The sequence below is a fragment of the Lasiodiplodia theobromae genome (genome assembly GCF_012971845.1).
Source record: "Lasiodiplodia theobromae strain AM2As chromosome Unknown scaffold_8, whole genome shotgun sequence".
NCBI classification, from domain to species: domain Eukaryota; kingdom Fungi; phylum Ascomycota; class Dothideomycetes; order Botryosphaeriales; family Botryosphaeriaceae; genus Lasiodiplodia; species Lasiodiplodia theobromae.
The window spans coordinates 239,787-265,519 of record NW_023336574.1 but is presented as its reverse complement, the minus strand read 5'-3'; the positions used below and the strand labels follow the sequence as shown (position 1 = coordinate 265,519).

General features: G+C 54.7%; 8 protein-coding genes across 8 annotated transcripts; 4 read left to right on the top strand and 4 right to left on the bottom strand.

Annotated features, from left to right (window-relative positions):
• Nucleotides 1–1,167: 1,167 nt before the first annotated feature.
• LTHEOB_3103 (uncharacterized protein) lies at nt 1,168–4,146 on the bottom strand (the record flags this gene model as incomplete). Its single annotated transcript, XM_035511990.1, has 7 exons — nt 1,168–1,192; nt 1,381–2,719; nt 2,765–2,791; nt 2,838–3,066; nt 3,121–3,399; nt 3,452–3,737; nt 3,788–4,146. The coding sequence occupies 7 exons, from the start codon at nt 4,144–4,146 to the stop codon at nt 1,168–1,170; spliced, it is 2,544 nt and encodes an 847-aa protein (XP_035362996.1).
• A 1,065-nt stretch (nt 4,147–5,211) lies between these two features.
• LTHEOB_3102 (Casein kinase ii beta subunit) lies at nt 5,212–6,363 on the bottom strand (the record flags this gene model as incomplete). Its single annotated transcript, XM_035511989.1, has 1 exon — nt 5,212–6,363. The coding sequence occupies one exon, from the start codon at nt 6,361–6,363 to the stop codon at nt 5,212–5,214; it is 1,152 nt and encodes a 383-aa protein (XP_035362995.1).
• Nucleotides 6,364–8,209: 1,846 nt separating this feature from the next.
• On the bottom strand, nt 8,210–9,179 carry LTHEOB_3101 (Zinc finger C2H2-type protein; the record flags this gene model as incomplete). The annotated part of the gene is made up of 2 exons (XM_035511988.1): nt 8,210–8,748; nt 8,798–9,179. The coding sequence occupies 2 exons, from the start codon at nt 9,177–9,179 to the stop codon at nt 8,210–8,212; spliced, it is 921 nt and encodes a 306-aa protein (XP_035362994.1).
• Nucleotides 9,180–10,986: 1,807 nt separating this feature from the next.
• Nucleotides 10,987–11,421, top strand: LTHEOB_3100 (uncharacterized protein; the record flags this gene model as incomplete). The annotated part of the gene is made up of 2 exons (XM_035511987.1): nt 10,987–11,196; nt 11,284–11,421. The coding sequence occupies 2 exons, from the start codon at nt 10,987–10,989 to the stop codon at nt 11,419–11,421; spliced, it is 348 nt and encodes a 115-aa protein (XP_035362993.1).
• A 643-nt stretch (nt 11,422–12,064) lies between these two features.
• LTHEOB_3099 (Dead deah box RNA helicase) lies at nt 12,065–15,676 on the bottom strand (the record flags this gene model as incomplete). Its single annotated transcript, XM_035511984.1, has 4 exons — nt 12,065–13,205; nt 13,260–15,157; nt 15,212–15,496; nt 15,554–15,676. The coding sequence occupies 4 exons, from the start codon at nt 15,674–15,676 to the stop codon at nt 12,065–12,067; spliced, it is 3,447 nt and encodes a 1,148-aa protein (XP_035362992.1).
• Nucleotides 15,677–16,038: 362 nt separating this feature from the next.
• On the top strand, nt 16,039–18,441 carry LTHEOB_3098 (Eukaryotic ribosome biogenesis protein 1; the record flags this gene model as incomplete). Its single annotated transcript, XM_035511983.1, has 1 exon — nt 16,039–18,441. The coding sequence occupies one exon, from the start codon at nt 16,039–16,041 to the stop codon at nt 18,439–18,441; it is 2,403 nt and encodes an 800-aa protein (XP_035362991.1).
• A 571-nt stretch (nt 18,442–19,012) lies between these two features.
• LTHEOB_3097 (Hlh transcription) lies at nt 19,013–20,332 on the top strand (the record flags this gene model as incomplete). Its single annotated transcript, XM_035511982.1, has 2 exons — nt 19,013–19,522; nt 19,661–20,332. 2 exons carry the CDS (start codon nt 19,013–19,015, stop codon nt 20,330–20,332), a joined length of 1,182 nt encoding a protein of 393 aa, XP_035362990.1.
• Nucleotides 20,333–21,253: 921 nt separating this feature from the next.
• LTHEOB_3096 (WD repeat containing protein) lies at nt 21,254–24,756 on the top strand (the record flags this gene model as incomplete). Its single annotated transcript, XM_035511981.1, has 7 exons — nt 21,254–21,287; nt 21,345–21,423; nt 21,485–23,025; nt 23,082–24,022; nt 24,075–24,160; nt 24,224–24,368; nt 24,439–24,756. 7 exons carry the CDS (start codon nt 21,254–21,256, stop codon nt 24,754–24,756), a joined length of 3,144 nt encoding a protein of 1,047 aa, XP_035362989.1.
• Nucleotides 24,757–25,733: the final 977 nt, after the last annotated feature.

Genomic DNA, 25,733 nt, shown 5'->3' with positions numbered 1-25,733 from the left:
TGAAGAAGCAACTTCATGGCCTCGTTCCGGGAAAAAACTGCAGCCGTCAACACGGGTGCTGCTGCCAACAGAGAGTTCCAACCATCATCGCTATGAAGCGTCCTTTCGAGTTCCTCTTTGTCACGCGCGGACGTTGAAGTAATACTTCGCAATTCCACGGGGGCGGATGCGTATGGGAAGTAAGGCGGGATATTTGTTCCAAAATCTACCCAAACGCTATCTGACTCCAGTAATAACGCAAGACTTCGTGTGCGGTCTTGGTAAATTGCTGCAGTCACCATAGGCGTTCTTCCATATTCGCAGCCAGCATATACCATTTGGTTGAGATTGACATTTTTGTGATGAATGAGCAACCTCATAATTTCCTCATCCTCTTCCTGTATCCATTCACGATCCTGTAGGGTCTCGCCATATTTGCGGATATCGAACCTGAACATGTATTCCAAGATAGGGTTGGCTTCCAGGTCAGGGTAAGAGACCAGGGCAAGAAAAAACTCTCGAGATTGATATTGGAGAGCGAGTCTCAGATGATTATCGTCATGGGACTTCTCGCGAGAAACGCTAAAATCCAAGAGGATCTGCATAAGATCTGCCCGACAGCTGCTCACTAATTCACACATTTGAGCTACTGATTCTGATGTGCCTGGTTTGAGGAGCCCGCGTAGTATCTTTTCATCGGAGCTAGGTTTGGTAAGTGGAAATTTTGCCGAAATGTAGCTAATGGCTCTACCGAGATCCATTCGTTCGACGATCTCACTGAGGAATTCTTCATCATGAGTCAAACCCATGGCGTAGCTGAGGACTGGACAATCTGACCGCGGACTGCCGAATAAACTCGCGCCTGCTTTGACTAGTAGCCTTACGATATTCGTGGCATTTCGTTCGATCGCAATGCCCATTGCTGTAGCTCCGTGGTTGTTGGTGGCATTTGGGTTGACAATCGGCTTCAGTGCCCAAGATTTTCTGCCCAAACGAACACCTCGCGCCCGGATTATCCAGTTCAATAGTTCGGAAGCTATCTTATCGTGGCCACCCTGAATTGCAAGTAATAAAGGCGTGTTGTTGAGGCAATCGCGCTTGTCGATCCCAGCTGGGGAACGCCGCCAAAGGAAGTCAAGAGCGCTTGAAATACCACACCATGCTATGAAATGCCAAATGTTCGAGCTCTTAGTCGGCCACGGTGTAGATGTTCCTGATCCCGTATGGAGTACATCCCAGAGGTGCAGGATCTTTTTGAAAGTCTTGCTATCATTCATCCACTCGGAGATTACTGGAAGAAGGCTCGTTTGTGGTATGCCTCCCGCTTCCGCTTTTGAAATGTGCTGGTGGAGGAACTGAGCCGCATAATCGGCCAAAGGGAAATCATTTGTAAGGTGATACCAAGAATGCTTCGCAGCCACCCAAAGCTCCGCTAGACCAAGATACATGACACAAGCTCGTGCGATTTTTGAATGACCGGCACCAACTGGAGAGTATGTATCCTCGAACAAGGCCGGAATGACTTGGTGACCCTTGACTAGAAAGTCCGGTACAGACTGATGTATGAACTGCGCCTCACGTATGAAACTCTCATCATCCACTGTGATGGTGAAAATCTCCCGGGATTTGATTTCAATGAGGCCTTTCGAAAGGTCTTTGATTCGCCTTTCCGTATCTTGTAGAGAGTCGCAGTAGTATTGACTTGTTCTGAGGCATGTGATAGAGGGAAGCTCTGTGTCTGAGTCAAGTGCCAAAGCTTCGCGGAGCTCTGCGATCCTCAGCGGGCGTTGGGCACACAGAACCCACTGGAATAGCTTTTCGGTTTGTTCCCGGTCGCTAGCATCCACGGAATTGAGAAGATCCGAGTATAGCTGATTCAACTCCGTTGGAATCTGTCTGATTTCTTCATGTATGGCCTGCGCGTTGACGCCTTTTCTGTTCAGGTCCGCAGCCTTAGCAGCGACTAACACAGCCCACTGAAATCCCCCCTGCGCCTTGGATACTATCTCGTTCTCGATCTGGTATTTTTTGGTGGCTACGTCGATTTCTTGAAGGGTATCTCTTATAACCTTTCGAATGTCGCGGTCATTTTGATCTTCGATGTAAATCGTCGAGATGGATTCAAGGCCAAGGATTGGGTAGTGTCTGGACGAAAAACAGATTTTGAGGCGTGAATTTTGGCCTTGGGCCGATATCTTCAGCTGCTTCAGTTGCTCCAAAAGCTTCTGCGCATTTTCTGCTCCACATTCGTCAAGAGCGTCAATGTAGATGATTATCGGGCGAGATCTGGAAGCCTCCAGGAGGAATTTGGAAAGGAATTGCTGCAGCTCTGGTTGATTCCACTCCCATTTTTGGTTCTCCCAAGAGCCAAACTGTGTTTCCTTCTCTTCAAAGCGTCGAGTAAGTTCGTCAAGGTGATCTGGAAAGTAGCCCAGTAGACTGTTCAGGAGCGCTCTGTACAGGCCAACGAGCGTTTTTTGTAATGGAACACCTCTGCCATGAATGAAAAACGAGGCAACTAGTTCTGCATCGGAATTTTGTTGCATGGTATCCCAAATGTGCTTCATGGTGGTTGATTTGCCAACCCCTGGGTTGCCTTTTATCCAAAGAAGATCCTGGGTAGAGCGCATCCAATCGGCATATCGAGGATCATTGAGTGCCCAGTTGCACGTATCTTCTGCAGGAATGATGTCGTCCCTTCTCAGGTTTTGCTCTCGAAAAGCCAGAGACTGCAGGCATTCTTTCGATGGTTAGCACAGCTCAGTCGAGGTCTGTGGCGACATACCGCGTTGCTTGGTTTCAAGTGTCGGGACTAAAACCGTTAGACCTGGCTTGATTTTGATACGCAAGGGACTGACCGCTTGAATATGCTGCACGAACAGCTCTTCGCATGGTTTCAACCATCTTCTGCTCAAGCTGCCGGAGAATGACAAGAGAGGTTCGATACCCTCTGTCGTAGTCTCCGCCAAACTTCACCATCTCTGAATGCGTGCGATCAATTGGGTGTTGGCTTTTGCTACCATGTGTGGCTGATGCCGGGTCCACGAGCCTCTCCGGTGGGCCGGAGAGCCGCCACCTATTGTTCACCTGGAGAAAGAATATTAGCAAACGACAATATTCATCTAGAACGGAACCACTTACCAGCTCAGCTGTCGGAGATTCTTTCGTTTCATAGAATGATATCACTCTTGGTTCATTTTTACCGAAAGCCCGTGGAAAATCTCGCATCTGCCGTCCAAGCAGAGGCGAATTCACGCTAAGAGTCTCGAGTAAAGCTCTGTTTGGCTGGTCTTTAACGAGTGGCACGAGAAACTTTGTAGCCATGCCTTGATGGGGCACACCAAAGAAGAAGAAGGCTGCTGTCGATTGAAGTATGTCTGTGTCAAGTTCGTCGTCAGCGTCTTTCATCACCACAACAGCCTGGTATGTCATCAGCATCAATTCAATTAAATCCAGCTCTCTCACAACTTACCTCCTTGATGACGAGGCCCCCAAGACTATGCCCGAGAAAGATAATGTGATTATGGTTGTTCGAGCCAGTGACTCTTGTCTCCTGGATGCTCATCCGAAGCTCCTTTCCGAGGTCTGTCAGATTCTGAAAAGAGCTACTGTCTTGCAGTTGGGTATCATATCCGTAGATGAAGATTCTGAACTCCGGAAACTCCCAAGGAAGAGCATCACGGAGCCACATGAATGGGCCGTCTCTTTCTTTGAACGATCCGAATGCGTGGCCGCCCAGGCCAGATACAGCTATCAAGCTATTGCAGAATGTTAGCCATCATCTCTGATGAGACTTTGCAAAACTTACTCGACAGTACAATCTTGGTCGTCTTTGCAGTGCAATGGGGTGAGGCCGTGGAAATGAGTGTCAAAGATAAGATATCTTGGCCTGAGAATCATAGCCTCGTCGACATTGGGAGGCGTGGGAATCGGAAACCTCCATTCTGGTGGATTTTTGGGGTGTAGGGTGTCAGGAATGGGTTGGAAGCTCAAGGTAGCAACCCTTGAAGTCGTATCAATAGGACTGGAGGCAAGCGAATGAATTGTGACTGTGGCCTGGCTTCCTAGGCCCAAGGTGTGCTGAACAAGCTCCTGAACGTCTCTGCGTGTCCGCGCATCGTCCGGTATACCTTGCAACCTGAAGTTCGTGTAGCTCTCGTTCGTCATCTTGTCAGGATTGTGCAGTCATAGTATCTGGGATGGGATGACAGCAGCAAGCTGCTCGCGGTGTCAGGTTAACGACGAGGCTGAACTCGTGGAAAGCTTGCGATGAATGCGATTGCAGGTTCAGCTGACAGACATGGGTATGTTGAACCAATCATGCACCGAGCTCGCTCCAGAAACCTGGTTCGCCAGATACAGGGCGATTATCGCAGCCGAACGCAGGCATGAAGAATAATAAGGCCCCAGTGGAACTATTCCTCAACGAAGTTGCAATAAAACTCCCCATCCATATGGCCATGCAAGCTCTCCTGTAATCACACAGACCATTAGCATAACAGTACAATCTTCCCACCGAAACGGCAGCGCAAGAGTGATCAATGCACAAGTCATTCTCTGTCTCCCCAACGGCCAAAACATCTGTTTTCAAACCGATATATAGATTTCTCTCTTCTCTCATATGTCTGCAAAGCGGGGACGGGGCAGTTCGGTGTGTTCCAAGTTCTCGACGGGGTTCGGGTTCAAGAGGCTTCAGGGAGGGGGAGAGATGGGGCTCACTGAGCTTGGGATGATTGTTGGATTTCGAGACCAAGACGGACAAAAAAAAAAGACGAAAAAAAAAAGAAAAGAAGATGATAACGCCTTGATGCAGCCGTCATGCATACACTTCAAGAGTGAGAAAAAGAGATAAACAAATCCATCGCTTCTTCAACACACAGCAGTATGAGTTTTACCCAGGAAAGAGAAGAAAAAAGCCTTTCCCATTTCCACGTGAGGCGCGTCGGGCCAGAATAAGAGAAGAGAAGTAAAGGCGGAGGATGGAAACGGGAAGCATGGGTACCGTGTCACTAAACGAAGAAAAGCCAAAAAACCCTCCGAAAGTCCCTCCCCTCCAGTTATCATCTTCGTCCAGCAAGCCCGTCTCTGTGATTTGCCCCCTCGCTATACCCTTTACTCTCCCAGCCATGGCGGCATCCATTCCGATATGTCATATCACTAAGTCGTTCATGCCCGGCCGATCAAGTCCGTCGTTCTCGTGTTGCTTCTGTAAGGTATAAGAAAATTGACCAATCAGCCACCCTCTCCCACACCGTTGGTATCCATAGGGCTCCCTCTACCTCCAACGGAGATTACGCTTCCGTTTGCGGTCCGTCTCCTCCTTGCGACGGCCTTCTTCCTCGGCGTAGCCACGGGGACGCCCTCGGCCGCAGCGTCCATCATGGTGCTATCCCCGCCCTCCTCGTCTTCTTCGTCTATGTCTTCCACCAGCTCCCTGCGCCGATCGTGGAAGATCTGTGCCTCGTCCAGCTCGTTGACGTCGGCGGGCCGCATGCGCAGCCACTTCATGCGCGGGCCGCTGCGCGACCGCTCGCTGACGCGGAAGCCGTAGATGCGAGGCTCGTAGATGCTACCGTCGCCGAGGCCGGGCGCCAGGTTGGACGGCGCAACGCCATTTATGGTGGCGGGCTGCGGAGGCAGCTGGCCGGCGATGGTGGAGGATGAGGAGGCGGTACGCGACTTGCTGTGGGAAGCCTGGCTGGATGAGTCGGCGATAAGGTGGTGGTCGTCGCGCTGGCGGTCTAGGCGGGAGGCGCCAATGTCCAGTTCGGGGAAGGTCATGAAGAAGAGGCAGCCGAAGGTGGTGCCGAAGAAGGCGCCGTCGACCGTCTGGAAGCGCGAGTTCGGCGGTGTGTAGACGTCCAGGCACGAGGGACAGAAGAGCTTGACCGTCTCTTGGCCGGGCGTATCGCTGCAGCCGACAGGCAGCACCTTGGCGCCGTTGCAGTGGACGCGCGGGCACACGCCAAAGTGCTGCAGCTCGTACTTCTCGGCCATTTGCTGGATGCCGGGGCGCGAGGTGATGTAGCGCTGGTGTATCAAGCCGTACAGCAGCTCGGCGCTGCTCTCTATCACGCTGATATCCGAGTGCATGCGCAGATGGCGGCGGTCGCTGCGGCGGTAACCGACGGGCTTCTCGTCGCCTAGGATCTCGTCGTCGTCATCGTCGTCGTCCTCCTCGTCTTCGTCGTCCTCATCGTCCTCGGGCTCGACGTCGAGAATCATCTCCAGGGCCTCTTTGTACATGGGTACCTGCGACTGCAGGCCGGTCAGGTTGAAGTCATCTTCAATGAAGTCCTCGGACACTTCGGCGAAGTACTCGTGGCCGAGCAGGTTGCAGAAAGACGTTATCCACGACTCGGCGACCTGCGAGGACGAAGACATGGTGCGAGCGGGGGGGTGGCGGTCGCGGGGTCGGTGGTTGGGTGTCTAGAGAGAGGCCAGGCACGGTGCCTGACGGTGAGTGATGACGGCAGGCTCAGCTTGGTGCGGGAGAACGCGGGTCATGGGGCCGCTGCCATCAATCGCGTAGGCTGGAGTCAGCAGACGCGCGTAGCGGTTGCGTTGCTGCGGCTTGGTCGCTATGTCGAGCGGGTGTTGTGGCAGATACAAGGTTGGTGATAGCGGCGCGGGGCCACAGTCTTCGGCGGCTTTGGTGGTGCAGCCCGGGCCCCAAGCGAACATCGGCCCCGGTCACGTGTGCGTGCGTGCCCACCAGTCTGGATCCCGCGGCCACGACTTTCGTCACACCGCATTCTCGCCCGACACTTTCCAGACAAAGTCGAAACTCGGCTGCAACTCAGTTTCACCTGTCACAGATTGTGGTGATCGGTATGAGAATATCATCTATTATCCACCTTCGGCTAACATGGAACATGTCGTGGTTAAGAGTTGCGAGCAACTGCCGCTATGAGCCCCAGCCACCCAGTGACCCGGTTACTTCTTTCCGTGCCGAACAGCAAGAATGGCCCTTCTGCAAGGAAATCGCACCGGGAACAAATTTCGCATACTAATTTAATTGAAAAGCGGCTGTCTCGAGAAGCAAATGTTTCCCCATGCATGTCCCATGATGTCAGCGGTAGAGACGTAGTCTTCACTTTGCGCTCTTATGCGGAACTAAGATACGACATCAAGATTAACTCAACTTTCGTTCCATGGTTGTGCAACACTAACCAAGTACTAAACGCAACGTCCCTCCTCAACATCATTACCTCCGTCGTCAGCCTCTTCGCTCCAGTTTGCGCCTACCTATTACCACAATAAGAGCACAAAATACTTTGGCCTTCTTGAAGCTATCTCGCAAAGAGACTCACATTCTACATATGTGAGCGGTTGAAGCTACCATCCGGATGTAGATGAATATTTAATAATTTTACATATCCGTCCGGACAGTAGCTTCAACTACCTACGTAATGATAGAAATTAGTTCTGATGACCCAGCTCTACACCAGAAAATTTTACATATATGGGTAACTGAAGCTATCGTCCGGACGTGTATGTCGAATTAAAAATTCTACATACACGTCCGGACGATAGCTTCAACTACCCATGATACGAGAAAAAAAAAAGAACCTACGCTAGCCATCGGCTGCGAGAGGGGACTGTACTTATTAGGTTAGTTCAAGTTAATAGTAGCTGCACCTGCTGTACAGATGAGAGAGGCCCCTCCCCGTCCCGCCCGGTCTACGGTCTGGTCTCCTTCTTACCCGGTAGTACTTCTCTACTGTTCGCAGGCAACTGCTTTTTAGGTTAGTCAAAGTTGATAGTAGCTGCATCATCTGCACAGATGGGAATACACCCCTCCCCGGTAGTACTGCTCTACAGTTCGCTGGCAACTACTAGGATCTGCGACGACCTGGTTGCTGTTTGATGCTGATCCTGGCCACGGTGGTGTTGGTGATTTATACAGAGCACTTCCAAACAAACAGCGGCATTCTAGTTGTGATAATGCATCTAATTGATTTTGCCCTCGGCAATGGGTATAGAAACTAAGTGAATAGGTTTTATCCTCTCTTTAACCTTTTTTGTGCCCCTCTCTCAGCCGTTAAGAATAGAAAATGACCGCATGGGTAATGACTGAGCAAATGAGTCGCCCTGCTTAGGCATCTCCAAAGCATGTAGAAGCTGTGCCCAGCGGAGCGCTTCCTCTGAGCAATGCTTGCCTCTAAGGTCAAGAAAAGAAATTCTACAAAAGGAAAATAATGAAAAAGGCCAAGCCCGAGTCAATTGCCTACGCGGCAATGGGCTCCGCCGACTCGCTCTTCACGTTCTGCTCAGCCGTCTCGCTGCGCTTGGTCCTGTTACGCGAGATGGGTGCTCTGCGGCCATTAGCCATGACGCCAGCCTGGTCCTTGACGACGGCCGCCTTCTTGAACTTCTTCTGCGCTTGCGAGTTGCTCTCGAGAAGCTCCGGACAGTGTCCAGACTCTTTGAAATGCTTGCGGATGACACTCCACTCGCCCGTGACCGGTGCTGTGCAGCCGGGATGCGGGCACCTGTACTCCTTACGACCATGAACTCCGTTCTCGTGCTTTGTGAGATTTGACGAGTCGGTACAGCAGAAATCGCAAAGCTTGCACTGGAACCTCTTTTCTTTCAGATGAGTGCCTTGGATGTGACCCTTGAGCTGAGTTGCCGTAGCGGCGGCGTAAGTACAACCTTCGTAATGGCACGCATGAGGGCGCTCGCCAGTGTGAGTGTTGTGGTGGTTTTCCAACGTTTGGGCGGTGTTGAAACTCTTGTCGCAATACTTGCACTGGAACCTCTTGTCTGCGCGCCGTTAGGCCTACCTCGACGGGCTTAGGGAAAATTCACTTACACTTCGAATGGATCGCAAAATGCCTTGCCAACTTGCCAGACTGCTTGAAGTCGGTGCTCGAAGTACAGCCACGCCACTGACAGCAGTACTTGCCGTCGGATCCCTCAGTGTGCTCGTCCTTCATGTGCTCTGCCAAGTCCTTCGCAGAATCAAACTTCACGTTGCAAAGAGTAGGCATGCCATCCTCCGACTTCACGTTCGTTTGCCAAAGGCATATATGCTCCCCTCCTTCGACGGATTGTGCAACGCCGAACCCAGTGGACATGTCCGAGATGAAGTCATTAGGGCCAAACAAAGACTGCTCAGCATTTTCAAAGTGTGACATTTCTCGCGCCTTCTTGCACGGTGGTTCATAAAGTGGCTCAACTCCCTTAAAGCCCATTTCACTGAGCTCAGATGGTCGAAAGAAGCCATTCAGGGTTTGCCGGTGGTGGGGACGAAGAGGAAGATGCGGATCAGGAGAGGAAACGACGCTACCAGACAGACTACCGTGATCGATCGAAGAGTTGCCTAGCGTGCGTGTTGAAGTGCTTTGGCAGGAACCCATCGTATGATGGGGGAGCGTGCTCCCAAACATGTGCTCGTTTAGCTGCGCTAACCGACTGAGCTCGTCGAGGCCTGACGATCCCTGCTGACTCATCGAGTCTATCTGGGAGAAAGGTGGCTGGCTGCAGTGTCCATTCGAATGGTACTGAGGTAAGTTGCAAGGATAGGCTCCATGGGAGTGAGTGCCGTAGCAGTGAGGAATGGTATTCGAAGATCCGCCGTTAGCCGCCATCCAGTTCTCTAGCTCCTGACACAAGTGCTGATTGCTCGTGGTGTGACATGTGGGGCTAAAGTTCTGTTGGCAAATGTCGTGGTCGATGTGGTCACCGAAGTTTGGTGCGCAATAATGGCTTTGCTCGCAGGAGCTTGCTCGAGGGCATGGCTCCTTGTAGCACACCTCATCCACCAAGCATAAGCTGTCAGGGCACGGCTGTGCGTTGCAGTCGACGCCTGTGCAAAGGTTGTCCCAGCACACATCCTGCAGGTTGCAGTTCGGATCCGCGCAGGCATCCGGAACCGGGCAAGCCTCGTCTCCCGAACAGGTAGGAGAGCACGCGTCCCAGAACATGCCTTCGCAGCGGCTATCTGACGGGGAGTGGGGAGGTCCAGCATGGCAGGTGGCCTCAGTGCATATATCGGTAGCAACGGTCGTCAGTGGGAGGAGATGCCGGTTCGATTTGGGACTGTCGTGCTGCGTGGGAGAAACCAGACAGCTTTTGTGCCGGTGCAAATCGTCGTGAGTGTCCCCATTGACCAGTAGGTGTTGTGGATTGACGCAGATAGGGCGGTGGCACTCTCCGGTCTCGATCTCGCAGCCGAAGTTCTCGATCATATGGCGTTTCCAGGCGCTGGCTTCCAAGACCTCGCCGCTGGAGTCGCGCTTGGAGCCGGCCAATTGAGGCGACGGCGAGCGCATGACGAAGGCGGGCGTCCTTATAAAAGGAAGCAAACTTTGTTCTGCAGCCATGTTAGCACGAGCTTGAGGAGGCTGATACCGTGTTTCGGACCAACTATGATGTCGTTTGGTGGAGGGGCCTCCGTTAAGAGCGATGCGGACATGGGCCATCAAGGTGTCGAGAATGCGAAATTCCGAAAACTTACCTCACCACCTGCGTGCAACACCCTGATCCTGCCAAATGAGGCAAGAAGCATTAAGAGACAGCTGCAAGACGTCAAACGAGCCCGTCGGGCGAGGTCCGCGGGGGGTTACTGCGAGCACGGGCGCCTGAGGCAGGCTGAGAGGTTGGGAGGGTGGTTTTCGAGGCGTACGAACCAGCGAATCCATGGCGAATCTTTACTCAGCAACGGCCGCCGCAAGTCGCGCCCGCCCCCACCTCACGCCGCCGGAGGCACGCAATCGCACGCCGGCCACGACCTCTTCCCATGTGCCCCGCGCGCGTCGGGTCTGCACGGCAGCGTCGTCATTCTTTCGCTCACCGACGATCGCTGCCCAGCAACCCGGCACTGCAGCCAAGCCAACCCAGACGGCGCAGCACTCCCGGCAGTGTCGCCTGCCCATCCGCGCGCAATAATATTAATACTTTCTCCGCTACCCTACCCTGGCCGTTGCTGCTGACAGAGCCTCTTCTCCCCCACAACCTCCAATCCCCACACCCCGCCCGCTCCTTCGGTCGCACACGACGATGGGAAACCTCTGCGGAAAGGAATCCAAGTCCGACAACTTCGCCGGTCCCGGCCGCGCCCTAGGCTCCGCTCCCGCGCCCTCGAACAACGCAACTGCTTCCATACCTGCCACGAAGAAGAGCGCACTGCAAGGCAACGGCAGGACCTTAGGCGGCCCCGAGGCAACTGGTGGAGACGACCCTCGCAGCGCCGCCGCAAAAGCTGCTGAAGTGCGTCCCCCTGCCCCTTGATCCCTGCAGCCTGGCCGGCGGTCTGCGCTGGCACCGATGCCGATTGCTGACTTGACGCTCGAATAGGCACGAGCCGCGAACAACCAAGCCAAGACGACGAGGAACCAGAAGCTTACCAACCGCGCAGCATTGGAGGAAGCCAGCTACGCCGAGCGGAGGCATCGCGACGCAGACGACATGGCCAATGCAAGGGCTTGGAATTGAACTGGCTTTCAGATACCGATGTGACCGATTTTGCTGGGCCTTATAATCGCCAATGTGTGGCATATAGTCGTGGAAGGATGGCACGACATTTACACGAAGCATGATGACCTTCAACAGAATTAGAATACCCTTATTTCATCACCGGGGCTTGCGGGAAGAAGCCTCTTGATACTGTTTAAACCCAAATATCAAACTTCATAATTAGGCATTCAAATAGTCTTAGGAACGTAAGCATTGTGAACATTGTATCCATTATATGACTACGGCAGGTGTCTACAGACTAGCTACCAATGGCTGGGAAAATGGGACTGAATGGGCATCTCCTCTTTGTATCTGGAAGCTGTTCATCAAACCTCGCCGGTTCTTCTGCATTTTCCGCTTTTCGTAAAAGAAACCTGCTCGTTACACGAGATCTCCGTCAAAGCCTTTGCTTCGAATGCTGGAAATTGGGAGAGCTTATGCTGCAAATGGGCACGTGAGTTGACTAAAGCCGTCGCAAGTAGAGTCCGGCAGCGACATCCGAGAGATTAATGGCCGTCTTTCACGCACTTAGATCCTTTGGAGCTTAGGTCAGCGCAGCAGTCTCGAAGTAGAAAGGAAGCTCATAAAAATTGGGGGCTTCTCGACTGGGTGCACACCTCCTCTAAACCACGTTGTACTTTCCAGTAGCGCCACGTGTCTCGGTCTCCTGAGCAGCAATGGTTCCCTCCTTGAGCAAGCGCATCAGCTCCCTCATTGCGTTCTGAACGACAATCTCCGTATCGCCTTCCACCAGAATGTAGAGCTTCGGCGGCTGATCCGGTCCGGGCGTATCGCCCTTGGAGTAGAAATTGCCCTTCGTTGTGATCGACGTGCCCGTAGCTTCCAGGATCTTTGCAACATTGGTACGGTTCGTGACAGCCCAGCGAGCCTTCTGGGGATAGTCGTTGATCTCCAGCGTAGCGTGGTAGGCGCCCGCATCGGGTCCCTTGTTGTCGATGGGCTGTCCGGGACGCAGTTGGTTGCGTTGCGTGAGCCGACCATCGATCTTGCTTGCTGCTGCGCGGACGCGCTCGAGAGGATCGTTCGACTTGGATTTGGAAGCAGACGCTTCTGGCTGCTCCGTCTTGTAGACCTTGATGGGTTGGTTGAAGTTGAAGCCCGTGGCGTTCGCGACCGGCTTAGCCTCCGTGGGTGTCTGAGCGGGCTCTGCCGTCGTTGGAGTCCTTGCTTGAACAACAGGCGCCACAGCGTCCTCTTGCTCCTCCTCATCGTCATCATCTCCCTCCATCTTGTACTTGCTCTTCATGGCCTTCTTGGCAGCCTCATGGCGCTGATCGTAGTGTTCAAGAGATTTGCCCATGAAACCCTTCCTGCTTGCATTCGATCTAGTACCCTTTGCCTTATCCGCAATCTCTTGGAGATTCTCGGGGATGGGCAACTTAGCGTAAGTGAATGCTTTAGCAATCTCCCTCGCGCGTCCAGCTTGGCGCGGCGTAATGAAGGTGATTGCGGTGCCCGTGTTTCCAGCGCGTCCCGTCCGACCCGCACGATGGACGTAGTCTTCCAAGTGGTCAGGCGCGTCATACTGGATGACAAGCTTCAGTTGTTTGACGTCAAGTCCACGAGCCGCGACACTGGTTGCAATCAGAATGGGGATGGCGCCTTTCTTGAAGTCGGAAAGTGCCGAGTCACGATCAACTTGGTCCTTGGCACCATGGATGGAGTCGCAGCTGTAGTACTTCTTCAGAAGCAGGTTGAGAAGCTTTTCAGCAGTCTGTTGGGTCTTCACGAAAATCAGGGTTCTGGGAAATCATTAGCTTCGTCCATCGGTATACGTGGGAGAGGTTTCCACATACCTAGCATCATCTTCTGTGTCATAAAAGTCACCAAGAATACCAAGCAGGCGGTTGAATTTGTCATCCTCCTCGACGACCTCGATTTGCTGAGTGACTTCAGGCGGCACACTGGACCTTTCGCCAACGATGACGGAAATGGGGTCGTTGAGTTGTTCCTTGGCGATTGTCTCCAACGCACCCGGGAAGGTGGCACTGAAAAGCACCGTCTGGCGCTTTGGGCGCACGTTGGACAAAATTCTGCTGATCTGAGGCTTGAAGCCCAAGTCAAACATACGGTCAGCTTCATCAAGGACAACATAAGTAACGCGGGCTAGGTTGGTAACGCGACCACTGTTCGCTCCAAGAAGCTCAATCAAGCGACCTGGTGTGGCGATGATGATCTCAGCTCCCTTCTTCAGCTCGGCAATTTGCTCCTTGATAGGCGCACCTCCACCGCAGACGACGGCGCGAAGATTCAATGCTTTGGCGAACGGACGAGCTTCCTTGGCGATCTGAGCGGCCAGCTCACGAGTGGGAGCCATGATGACGGCGATGGGACCATCAAGCGGCTTGAGAGGATCTTGGTCCATGATATGGCGGAACATGGGCAAAAGAAATGCAAGCGTTTTACCAGAGCCGGTCTTAGCAACGGCAACCAAATCTCTACCGGACATGATGGTAGGAATCGCTTGACTCTGGATAGAAGTGGGCTTGTCAAACTTGAGCTGTCTCAGAACGTCCAATGTCTTGAGGCCGAGTCCGCACTGCGCGAAGGCCGACACAGGCTTGGGGACATCGCGACCCATGACCTTAATACCATCAAGCTCGAAGCGAAGGCTTGAGACCGCATCCTCATCCAATGCGGCCAACTCCGAGGGTTCGGTGTAAAAGTTGAACCTGACATCCTGATAGTTCATCTTCTTATGATCGACTTGGCCAATCGTCGCCTTGGCCTTCTTCTTGACTGTCATTGCGAGAACGTCTTCAGGGTCCGAGTCTACTGCGGCTTCCTTGATGTCTTCATCATCACTGTACAAGGCGATAGGCTCCTTCTGACCGGACTTCGACATGGTCTTCGTAGGCTTTTTGGGGGTAGCCATAGTGCTCAATCCCGACATGAATGCATCCAGCGGGTCTACTTCCTCTTCGTCGCCCTGAACGGGCTGAGGCGCGTCGGTCATTACAGCGTCTGAATCGGGCGTCTTTGCAAGTTGCATGCGCTCCTCGCGCTTTTCTGCTGCAGCACGAGCGGCGGCGGCCTGCTCTTCTTCTGTGCCTCCATCAGCCATGCCTGCATCGTCATCACCAGAGTCATCAGCGTCATCGGCCTGTTCAGCTCCATCATCTTGGGCAGCAGCATCTTCAAGGTCCGGAGTGGGGAGCTTTTCAAGCTTCTTGCGCGTCGATTCTTCGTCCTCCAGATCCAGCGCTCTCTTCGCTCCTGGCTTCTCGGCATCCGTAGCGCGCGGACCAAACCCGAAGCCGCCAACATTGCCCTTGACTTTGAGCAGGGAGCCGGGCTTGGGGGCTTGGCTCTGAATAGTCGCTGCAGGAGGCTTCGTGGAAGGAACAGCCACGTCCCCTCCAAGGGCATTGGCACCAGCGGTGCTCGGGCCGCTCGCCTTCTTTGCGATCGCCTTCGGATCGAACTTGCCGGCATACTGTTGCTTGGGGGATGAAGCGGTGGTGTCCGGTGCGGGTGACCCTGGAGAAGCTGCGGCTGTCGGCGATGCGACCTTCTTCCTGTCCATAGCCTCCAGTATCTCGCGGGCCCCACCCTTGAGTTCTTGCTCTTTCTTCTGTGCTTCAATCTTTGCCTTCCAAAGCTGAGTCCTCTTGAGGCGTTCGGCCTGCTTGCGAGCTTCGGCGCTTTCCGCTTCGGGGGCTTGGGCGTCGGCGGTCGTGGACGAAGGCGGAGCCTGGCCTTTCAATGTTATCTGATCTAATGAAGACTTGTCGGGGTGTAAACTTACATCGGAAGGCTTAGCAGACTCCTTGGATCTAGCTGGGCTAGGGTCGCGCCTACCATTGCGCCTCGAATCGGCAGAGTCGTCCCGACGTCGCTTCACACGGTCTCTCGAATCATCACGTCGGCGGTGATCGCGAGGCGGCGAGCGGTCGCGCGACCGCTTTCGGTCACGGGAGCGATCGCGGTGTGGGCGGTAGCTGCGGTCATCACGGCCGCCATAGCGACGTTCACGGGAGCGGTCCCTGCGCGGGGGGTCATAGTAGTCGCGTTCGCGATCACGGTCGCGCCTCTGCAGTTCAGAATCAGTATGCCGATAACCGCAAGCGGAGCGCATTAATGAGCTTACAGGAGGACTGCGGGAGCGACGACGATCACGGTATGAGTCGCCTCTGCTGGAGTACCGATCGTCGTGGCGGCGGTACTTGTGCGAACCTACGGGAGTTGGTGAGCGAGTTGACGGCCGAGCCATGGCAACGAGCCCAGAGGCACTGTGAGCCGTACGGGTGCTGTGCGATTGTTATGAGCAACGGCCAGGCCAGTGCGGAGGTTGTGTTTGTGTCGTGGGGCCACACGAGGATGGATGGTTGAAGGAGGGTGGTCGCGGCAGTTCGAAGGCCAAGCGACGCGGAGCAAGAAGTTCGCTGAGTGCAGCCCGCGATTCAGGTTGCGCTAGCGGCCGCGGATCGCCCCTCGGCAGATTGTTTGGCCGCGCCGTAGATAAGCCGATAAGCTCGCGCCGGCAAAAAAGTTGCAGCTCGCAAACGCGCTTCTTTGCGTCTTGTGTGGTACTATTCGTGCTTCGCCGCGAGTCTTTGAGGCCGCAAAAACACAATGCCGTCGATTACGCAGTCCCGGAAGCGCAAGGCGCCCACCCGTGACATTTCTCCCCCCGAAGATGCGGCCTCCAGCGACGAATTTGAAGGCGGAAAGCTTGAGGGGATCCTGTCGCAAAGCGAAGACGAATCCGACAACAGCGTGAGTGAAGAGGAGGAAGACAGCGAAGAGGAAGAAGAAGACCTGGAAGAAGATGAAGACGAGGAGATCGACAGCGATGAGATTCCCTCCTCTGAAGACGAAGACGACATTCGCAACCAGATCAGAAACCTCAAGGTCAAAGGAGAGCCCACCAATGGTCGCTCCACGCATACCGACGATGCTAGCGACGGCGAAGGAGATACTCGCATGCGATCGGCTTCGCCCGAATATGGATTTCAAAAGCTCGAGAAGAACTACAAAGTCACGACCGACGCAAATGGCAACCCTCGCTACGTCTATCAGGAAATTGAGGCAGGATACGATACCGACGACTCGGATGCGCCCGCTGGACAAAAGAACACCATTGGCGACATTCCACTCTCTTTCTACGACGCGTACCCTCACATTGGCTACGACATCAATGGCAAGAAAGTCATGCGCCCGGCGAAGGGCGAAGCGTTGGATGCTCTGCTCGATAGTATAGAGATACCCAAGGGTTGGACTGGCCTGACCGACCCCGCTACTGGCAAGCCGTTGCAACTCAGCCGGGAGGAGTTGGAAGTTTTGAAGCAGGTTACTCGCAACGAGGTGCCTGCCGACGGCTACGACCCCTACCCAGATATGATTGAATACTTCACAGGAAAGGAGGAGATCATGCCTCTAAGCGCTGCGCCTGAGCCCAAGAGACGCTTTGTCCCCTCGAAGCACGAGGCCAAGCGTGTCATGAAGATCGTCAAGGCTATCAAGGAAGGCAGAATACAGCCATACAAGCCGCCGGAGGAGCAGGAAGAAGAGGACCCGACGATCAAGAGGTACGACCTGTGGGCTGACGAAGCGCCGCGACCGGATCACTTGACGCATATCCCCGCGCCCAAGCTTCCGCCACCCGTCCACGAGGAGAGTTATCACCCGCCGCCTGAGTACCTTCCGGATAAGAAGGAGAAGGAGGCGTGGGAAGCAGAGGATCCGGAGGATAGGGAGCGGGAATACCTGCCCACTGACTTTGGTGCCCTCCGAAAAGTCCCCGGCTACGACCAGTTCGTCAGAGAGAAGTTTGAGAGGTGTCTCGATCTTTATCTTGCGCCTCGTGTCAGGAGAAGCAAGCTCAACATTGATCCCGAATCTCTCCTGCCCAAGTTGCCAAGTCCAGACGAGCTCAGGCCATTCCCTACGACTTGTGCGACAATTTTCCGTGGCCACGATGGTCGCGTGCGCAGTCTAGCTGTGGACCCTAGTGGCAGATTTGTTGCTAGTGGTGGCGATGATGGTTGCGTCAAGATTTGGCATATCCTCACTGGTCGACAGGAGTGGAGCGCAAAGATCTCAGACGAGGAGGCAGTCAATGTCGTCAAATGGCGGCCCGGGCAAGATGCGGTAATTCTCTCCGCTGCTGTTGGGGAAACCGTCTTCCTCATTATTCCTTTCGGCTTGTCCATCGTGACTCCGGACGTCGAGCAAGCCAGCCGCGAAATCCTTGATGCTGGCTGGGGGTACGCTGCATCAAATCCCTCAAAACACACTACCGCAGATGGCGCCCCGAAAGCACCTCCTGCCAAATGGAGTCGGCCCGGCTCCAGACTCGAAGAGCAAGGTGTGCTGGTTCAGGCGACTGTCCGATCGACCGTGAAGGTGATCAACTGGCACAGGCGTGGAGAATACTTCGCCACCGTTTCCCCACAGGGGCAAAGCAGTGCCGTGGCAATTCACACGTTGTCGAAACACTTGACGCAACTTCCGTTCCGCAAGCTGAAGGGGCTGGCTCAAACTGCGCAATTCCACCCTTCGAAGCCGATCTTCTTTGTTGCAACGCAGCGAACTATCCGTAGCTACGATCTTGCCAGGCAGGAGCTCCTCAAGATCCTGCAGCCTGGTGCGCGCTGGATCTCTTCTTTCGACTTGCATCCGGGTGGCGACAACCTCATTGTCGGATCGTACGACAAGCGCCTGCTCTGGCACGATCTCGACCTTTCCAACAAGCCGTACAAGACATTAAGATACCACAAGAAGGCTATTCGCTCGGTGCGCTTCCACCAGGGCGGACTGCCGTTGTTCGCCGACGCTAGTGACGACGGTAGCCTGCAGATCTTCCATGGCAAGGTGGTGGGTGATTTGATGGAGAACGCGACAATTGTGCCGCTCAAGGTTCTTCACGGTCACCAGGTCAAGAATCAATTAGGAGTGTTGGACGTTGATTGGCATCCACGACAGCCGTGGTGCATGAGTGCTGGAGCGGACGGGACTTGCAGGCTTTGGAACTAGACAGGAACAGCGGGCAAGTCGCCCGTGCAGTTATCTATCAGCAACTAATTTTTTCGCGGCCGATATTTTTTCGTACCTATCAAGAGAAGGGTCCTCTGTTAATCTCGCAAGCACGAGCGTGTAAGACAGCTTCTCATAGGGGCTGCCTGAGGGGAACGGCCCCTGCGCTGGCTGGTCGGTCGTGAGTAGTGGAAGCTTACCCTGCGGATCTCCAGCCAATGAATGCGCGCGTATCCACCCACGTTCCCCATCCCGAGCTTCAGGGCAAGGGCCCTGTTCGGGGCGAACTCCAGCATCTTGCGCTGCCCTTAAACCAATCAGTTAGAGCACGCGACCAGTTCATCATGGGCGCGCAGGTGTCGTCCGACGCGGTTCCGCCGCCTTCTTATGCGCCTCTGTCCCCAGGCAACCTAGCTCCGTGACGCCTTCTACATTCCTATCACTCTTTGCTTATCCGCCAAGTATGCCTCGCCCAAGCTTGCCACCTACACCAGCGGCCTCGACCGAAATCCCTGGCAAGCCTGACACCGGCGCTGCACACGATCCCTCATGGGTCCTCCCGCCAGCAGCTATGAGCGACCGCAGCAGAAGCAGCGTTAGCTCCTCTAGCGTCGCCTCCTGCAATGCTTCCGATTCCTCCTATCACCCTACTTCTCCAGTGCCCGTCAAGCATTCCGTCGCTTCTACCGCCCATTCCTCTTCGTCAAACTCGAGAAAACGCTCTGCCAATGGTGCCGTTGCAACGCAAGATGACTACGGTCTCCCTCCGCCGCCGACCCGGCTGCGAAAGATTATTCAAATGAAGCCGAAGGAGGAGAAGAGTGTTACACAAGAGCAGGAATCGCAAGCGACCGAGGCTGCAACGACAGCTGGATCCACAGCGAAGGGCAAGAGTTCTGGAGGTCGTGGCAAGAAACAGAACAACGGCACCACAGCGGCAGGGCGGAAGATTGCGCGGAAGACGGCGCATAGCCTCATTGAGCGCCGGAGACGTTCGAAAATGAACGAGGAATTCGGGGTGCTTAAGGACATGATCCCTGCATGTACTGGCCAGGAAATGCACAAGCTCGCGATTCTGCAGGTAAGTCGGAGACGTCATCGTATTTCGCGTAGGAACAATAGTTGGTCGTAAACGAGAGCGCATCCGTCATAACCTGACATATCCGTGCTTACGAGTCAGCCGACTGCACGCCAGAACACTTTGCTGATGATGTCTTAGGCCAGCATTGAGTACATGCGTTACCTTGAGCGCTGTGTTGCCGAGTTGAAAGCAGCAAGCCGGGCAAAGCGTTCATCCGAGTCGCCGCCCCAGCAGTTGACTGAAATGACGCAATGGCAGCCGCCGACTAACGTGGAGGAGGACGAGGAAGAAGAGGAGAACGACCAGGACGAAGACATGTCTGATGCCGTTTCCCCTACTACAGCTACACCGAACGCACAAAGTGCGCAGCCGCCCTTCCCCGGGCCGCCCTCCAGCACAACATCACCCATAATATACCCCACAGACCGGGGTCACTTCTCCGCACATACCTCCCCAGCACTACTCCCCGCAGATGGCGACCACAGGCGGTTGAGCTCGGTCAACACGTCACCAAACATCTTCGGCATCCCGCAGCACCGCTTCTCGTTCTCGGCGCACTCAACCACAACTTCTCCATCCATCCTACCCTCGCCGTCGGTGGTTGGTCGGGCAGAGAGCAGATCGAGGCATCCAAGCTTTGCCTTGACGAGCCCGGCTTTGGGGCCTCAACCGGATTCTCGGGAGGATCACGAAGCGACAGCGGCGCTGCTGATGTTGAACAACGATCGTAGGTCGTGGAGCGGGGCCAATTCGAAGGCGTCGACGCCGGTGTCGCGAGGCATGAGTGTGAAGGATCTTTTGAGCGGTTGAGCGGGGAGGCTGCAGCCGAATTCCTCATCCTTCGTCTTTTAATGCGCCACGGCGCTTGCATCGGTGTCATGTGGGTAGTGTGACCGACGTTCGGCACACGAGCTTACTAGAGCTTGGTTATGACTGGGGAAAATAGACTGCATAGCACGGGGCGCAGGTGGCCTTGGTTGTGCCAAAAGTTGGGGTTTTGTGCATTTCTGCTTAGATACAATTCTCGGCCCTTATTTCCGTAGATGCGGTTGCCGAGCGGCACGCGAGTAATCTCCCATGCACCATTCGCGGGCTGGTGTTCTGTGCCGTCTGGATGCAGATGCAACGAAGTCCAAGCTGCGGCGGCCGCGTGTACGCACAGCTGGGCGGATAAATGAGAGCTTGCACGAGCGCGGCATTGGCGGGAGGGGGGTTTATGTACGCGGTACAACGCGGGCGCTGGAGCGATCGGCGTTGGTTGGTCGTGCGCCCTCCCTTGACATCACGGACGTGGGGTTGCTGCATTAGCCGTCTTCCAGAAGGCCGCGCGAACAGCGAGACGGGCAAGCTCCCAGGCTTCGGCGCGCTGCTCAAATGCGGGACCTGTCCGTCGGGCTCGCTGCTTGGCAGGAGTCCAGGGAACTCGATCCTTCAGGTGCGGTGCTGGCCTCGCGCGCTGAGCGCTCAGGTCACGGCGGTTGATTCGACTCGCGCTGCGTGCTTAGCGATGGCTTGCTTGCGCCGCAGCCCTGCACCTTAGCCCGCCCCATGGCACAAGTCCACCACCAGCTTTCCACCGTTGACCACACATCGCACCCCAGCCCCCTCGACAACACCGCCTCTCTCCCTTCTTTCCCGCGCCAAACCTGCGAGCTCTGCGAGCTCATCCCCCGCTGCGTGTTGTCGAACCCACATGCTTAACCTCCGCTGCGCGCGGTTCCGAGCAGTGGGATGGGGCGCAACGCGCGCAAGCGTATCTCATACGGTAATTCACCCTTGCTTACCAGCCCAGCCCAGTTATATCAACTGACCGCCGCCGTAGTCTTGCCTCTCGCCAACTCCGCAGCCGGCCATCGCCTTGGTGTCAATGGTCTTGCTGTAGATCCTTATAACTCCATCCTGTACGTCATCCCCATCCTCGCCGCCAGCGCCGCACGCTGACCGTTTGCGTCTCCCGAACAGCTACTCTGGCGGCAGAGACGGCGTAATATGCGCTTGGGACACGCACCTCGACCTGCGCCCGGCTCAGGAGCGCGAAGGCTACGGCTCGCTCGCTGGCCTGGACGATGCGCCGCCCGCCCCGAAGCCGGCGACAACCTTCAGGCAGCAAGTGCAGGCCCACACTCACTGGATCAACGACATCATCCTTGCGCAGAACAACGAAGCCCTCGTGTCCGCCTCCTCCGACATCTCCGTCAAGCTCTGGCGCCCCGCCAGCCATGATGCCCTCCCGCCGCAGACGCTCGGCTTGCACAGCGACTACGTCAAGTGCCTCGCTTCGCCCAGCCCCACCGCCAATTGGGTTGCTTCCGGTGGTCTCGACCGCAAGATAAACCTATGGGATCTCAATGGTGGCGGCAAGACGTTGCAGATTGCCGTCGGTGACGATGAGAACACCGCGAAGGGCTCAGTCTACGCCCTCGCCGCCACCAACTCCCTGATCGCGAGCGGTGGCCCCGAAAGCATCGTCCGGGTATGGGACTCAAGATCCGGCAAGCGCATTACCAAATTCGTGGGCCACACGGACAACATCCGGGATATCCTGATTGCCAAAGAAGGTGATACGATCATGACAGCGTCGTCAGATCAGACGGTCAAAGTGTGGTCCTTGACCGCAGGTAGGTGCATGTATACCTTGACCATGCACAACGACAGTGTGTGGTCGCTGTACTCGGATCACCCGCAGCTCTCCGTCTTTTATTCCAGTGATCGCTCCGGACTTGTCGCCAAAACAGACGTAAGAGGCTGCATCGAGATGGACGAAGGATTGTCGGTTGCGGTCTGCCAGGAGCATGGAGGCGTAAGCAAGGTTGCCGTGGCCGGTGATTACGTATGGACTGCAACCGCCAGCTCCAGTATAAATCGCTGGCAAGACGTTAATACCGAGGCCGATGTCCAACTGCCGGATAATAAGCACCACCGTCTTAGCTCCGCCACGGCCCGTACGCGCATACCATCTCCGACTTCTCCGACAAGCCCGCCGTCCATGTCTATTGCGCCGCCAGCCGAGAAGATCCCGAGGAACGCACTCTTGCGTATGTCGAATGCCGCGTCTTTCCACCTCTACCGTGATCGTGACCAGGAATCCGCGACTCTGCATTCTGTTGCAAGCTTAAGGAAGCAGCCGGAGTTGATCGAAGACGAAGCAAAGGGTCCGACGCCGATGCGACCATTGCCTGATTTCTCAATAGAGGGGCAGAACGGTTTAATCAAGCATTTCCTCTTGAGCGATCGCAGACGGGTTCTTACTTTGGATACTGCCGGAGAGGTCATGCTTTGGGACCTTTTGAAATGCGCGCCGATCAAGTCGTTTGGTAAACGCCACCTTGAAGATGTGGCCCCGGAGGTGAACACCACGGAGACGGTTGCGCATTGGTGCGCTGTTGATACGAGAACGGGTAGTTTGACCTGCGTCTTGGAGGAGAATTATTGTTTCGATGCCGAGATGTATGCGGATGAGCTGCAGTTGGAAGAAGCTATTGAATTCAGAGAAGACCAGAGAAGTGAGTTGGAATTTCAAATTCTGCAACCATGGTTATGAGTCACTAACTTGGTATAGTCAACCTGGGAAAGTGGATACTACGATATCTCTTTGCAAATCTGATTGACGAAGAGATCAAAAGAGATGAGTCTTTCCGGCAAAACATCCTATTGGAGAAGAAGCAGCAAAGAAAATCACCAGGCACTATCGAGATACCCGACGCGCAGATGAATGGTTGGAAAGAAGGGTCTGCCCCTTCGTCTGCCACCACCTTGCGCGCTAACAACGGGTTTCATCTCCCTGTCACCACTCCAGGCTTGGCTATTGGTGTTGCCACTCCTGGTGGCCATCCTCACGCGCACACACATCAAACCACAAATCACCTGCCGCCAACCGCCGAGGAGGGTACTCAGCTCGAGCAGACAACGTCCGGCGGTAGCAAAGAGAGGAATTCCGGTGACTACTTTTCGACCAGCCCCCGAACGCAGGCCGCTACGACACCGAGTAGCGCCAGCCAGCCCCGTAAGTCTGGTGAGGCTCAGTCGCCAACAGATGGCGACAAGGAGAACAATAAAGAGGGTACCATGTTCGGCCGCAAATTCAAAATGTCCTTCGGCGGTATGAAGAAGCTGGGTCGAACAACCACGTCAGATACCACCAGCAAGCCCTCCATGGAGTCGCCCACAGAGACGCCCGAGGAATCAGACTCCCACACTTCGAAGAGCGAAGATCGTGTTATCGAGGATAATCTTCTGGGAGTTATCCAAGCCATTCGCCATCGCTATGAGGATGAGCTCCAAGAGGGAGCGCAAAACCTAACTTCTGCAATTACACCTAGTTTGGCCAACGAAACGCCAGTCTTGAAGCCTCCGATTGGAACTTCCATTCTCATTCAGGAAGACAGGCCAGATTCTGGTGGTGTGGCGGATTTGTTTGAAGGAACTGTGGGATCTCTGGGACAACAAGCGGATTTCATAGAAAAAGTGGCGCCTAAATGGCTGGGTGAAGTGTTGCTAAAGGTATGGCGCTTTTTGCAGACCTAAAGGACCGGTGCTAACATGATTGCTCCAGAACACCATTCCCTTCAAGGAGATCGTGAAGGTCTCATTCATTCTCGAGCCGTACCAGAATATTCTGCCGGCTATTGCATCGGATGGGTGAGTCCAAGATTTGGCAAATAAGTTGAGCACCGGCCCCGACTTGCTAACAGTGAATCCCAGAAACAACCGTCTCAATGCCAACCGAATGCTCCGTGCCCGCAAGATCATGGCATACGTTGCTGAACGCATCGAACCTCCGCCAGAGCAGCCCGATCCCAATGCACTAAGACCAGAAGAATACCTTGAGCTCTACTGTAACAACCAGGTACGTCTCCACCTCAAGATAAACCCCACAACAAGGTCAAAACTTCATTTAGCTGACTCAGCAAATCCAGCTCATCTCCCCAACCATGACCCTCGCCACCATCCGCGCGCACGTTTGGCGCGGCGGCGGCGACGTCATCCTCTATTACAAGGCCAACGGCCGCAAGGAGATCAAGCACGCGCAGCCCGCCCCACCTGAAGGCCCGCACCCGCCTTACGTGCCCCCCAACAGCAACATTCCCCTGACTCCGGGCTCCCCAGGCCTGGTGAGTCCGGCTGGTTTCGGTAGCGGGCTGTCGCCGGGTAGTCCGGCGAGGAGCCCGAGGACGAGCGGAGAAGGGAAGGGTGTGCCTGGTTCGTACGATCCGGGCAAGGCTATGCCTCCGTGAAGGTGAGGGTGAGGAGGTGGTTTCGATGCATGGTTTGGTGTGTTGTTTGTTCGTGGTGGTGGGTTCGGTGGGTTAGGCAGCATGGCAGCATGGTTTGCGTGTTGTTGTTGTGGTTGGGTAGTGGGCATTTTCTGGGTCATTGCGTCGTGAAAGGGCTGCTTCTTTTTTTGATTCTTCGTTGGAGGAGCGGAGATACCATGGTTGTTTTTGCTTCGATCTGTTGGAGCTTTTTTTCTTCGAAGGGGGTGGGTGATGAGGGGAGGTCAAGGAAAAGGGAAGGGGGTGAGAGAGAGGCTGTGGTTGAGATGAGTAGATTTGGGGTCACTCTCTCTTTTCCCCTTCTTGGTGGTTTTCCTTGAGAGGTGGGGAAAAGTATATAGCGGGGAGGGAGAAGGTGGTTTTGACGTGGGGGAGGTTTCATCTTCAGTTCCTTGTAGCATATTGGAAATCAGAAAGACTTTTTTCCTTTTAGGATGGGTTCTTGATCGAGTGTGTGTGCGAAGTGTGTAGCTCGGATGGGAAGAGCTTGGTGAGAGTTTGTTGGGAGGTGTTTGGAGCGTGAAAGGTGTTGTCCGTGATTTTGGCGGAGCGGCGAAGGCTTCAACTTCTTCTCACTCTTCTCGTCTTGCAAAACGTACAATGCCATCACGAAGCTTCAGTGCAGAGTGTCTTTCTAGCCTTGTGCGCCATCAAGTGACCTCACTGCAGGGTCTGCGCGTGATCATTGCTCACTTGTCTCGTGCAAGCTCGCACGCGCTCTCGCTGCTAGTGTAGCCTTGGACGTTTTCTATAAAATACGGGTACATCGTCCTGACTGAGTTCTACACTTCGTCAACAACGATTGCTTGTTGTTCTATAGTTTTCAAATGATGATATGAATTGTACTGTCTTTGCGCGCGGCGTTGCGGCGGTTGTATTGTGAAAGTTGGATTTTCGGGAAGGTAGGAAGTGATTAGGGGCATTGGTGTACAGCATTT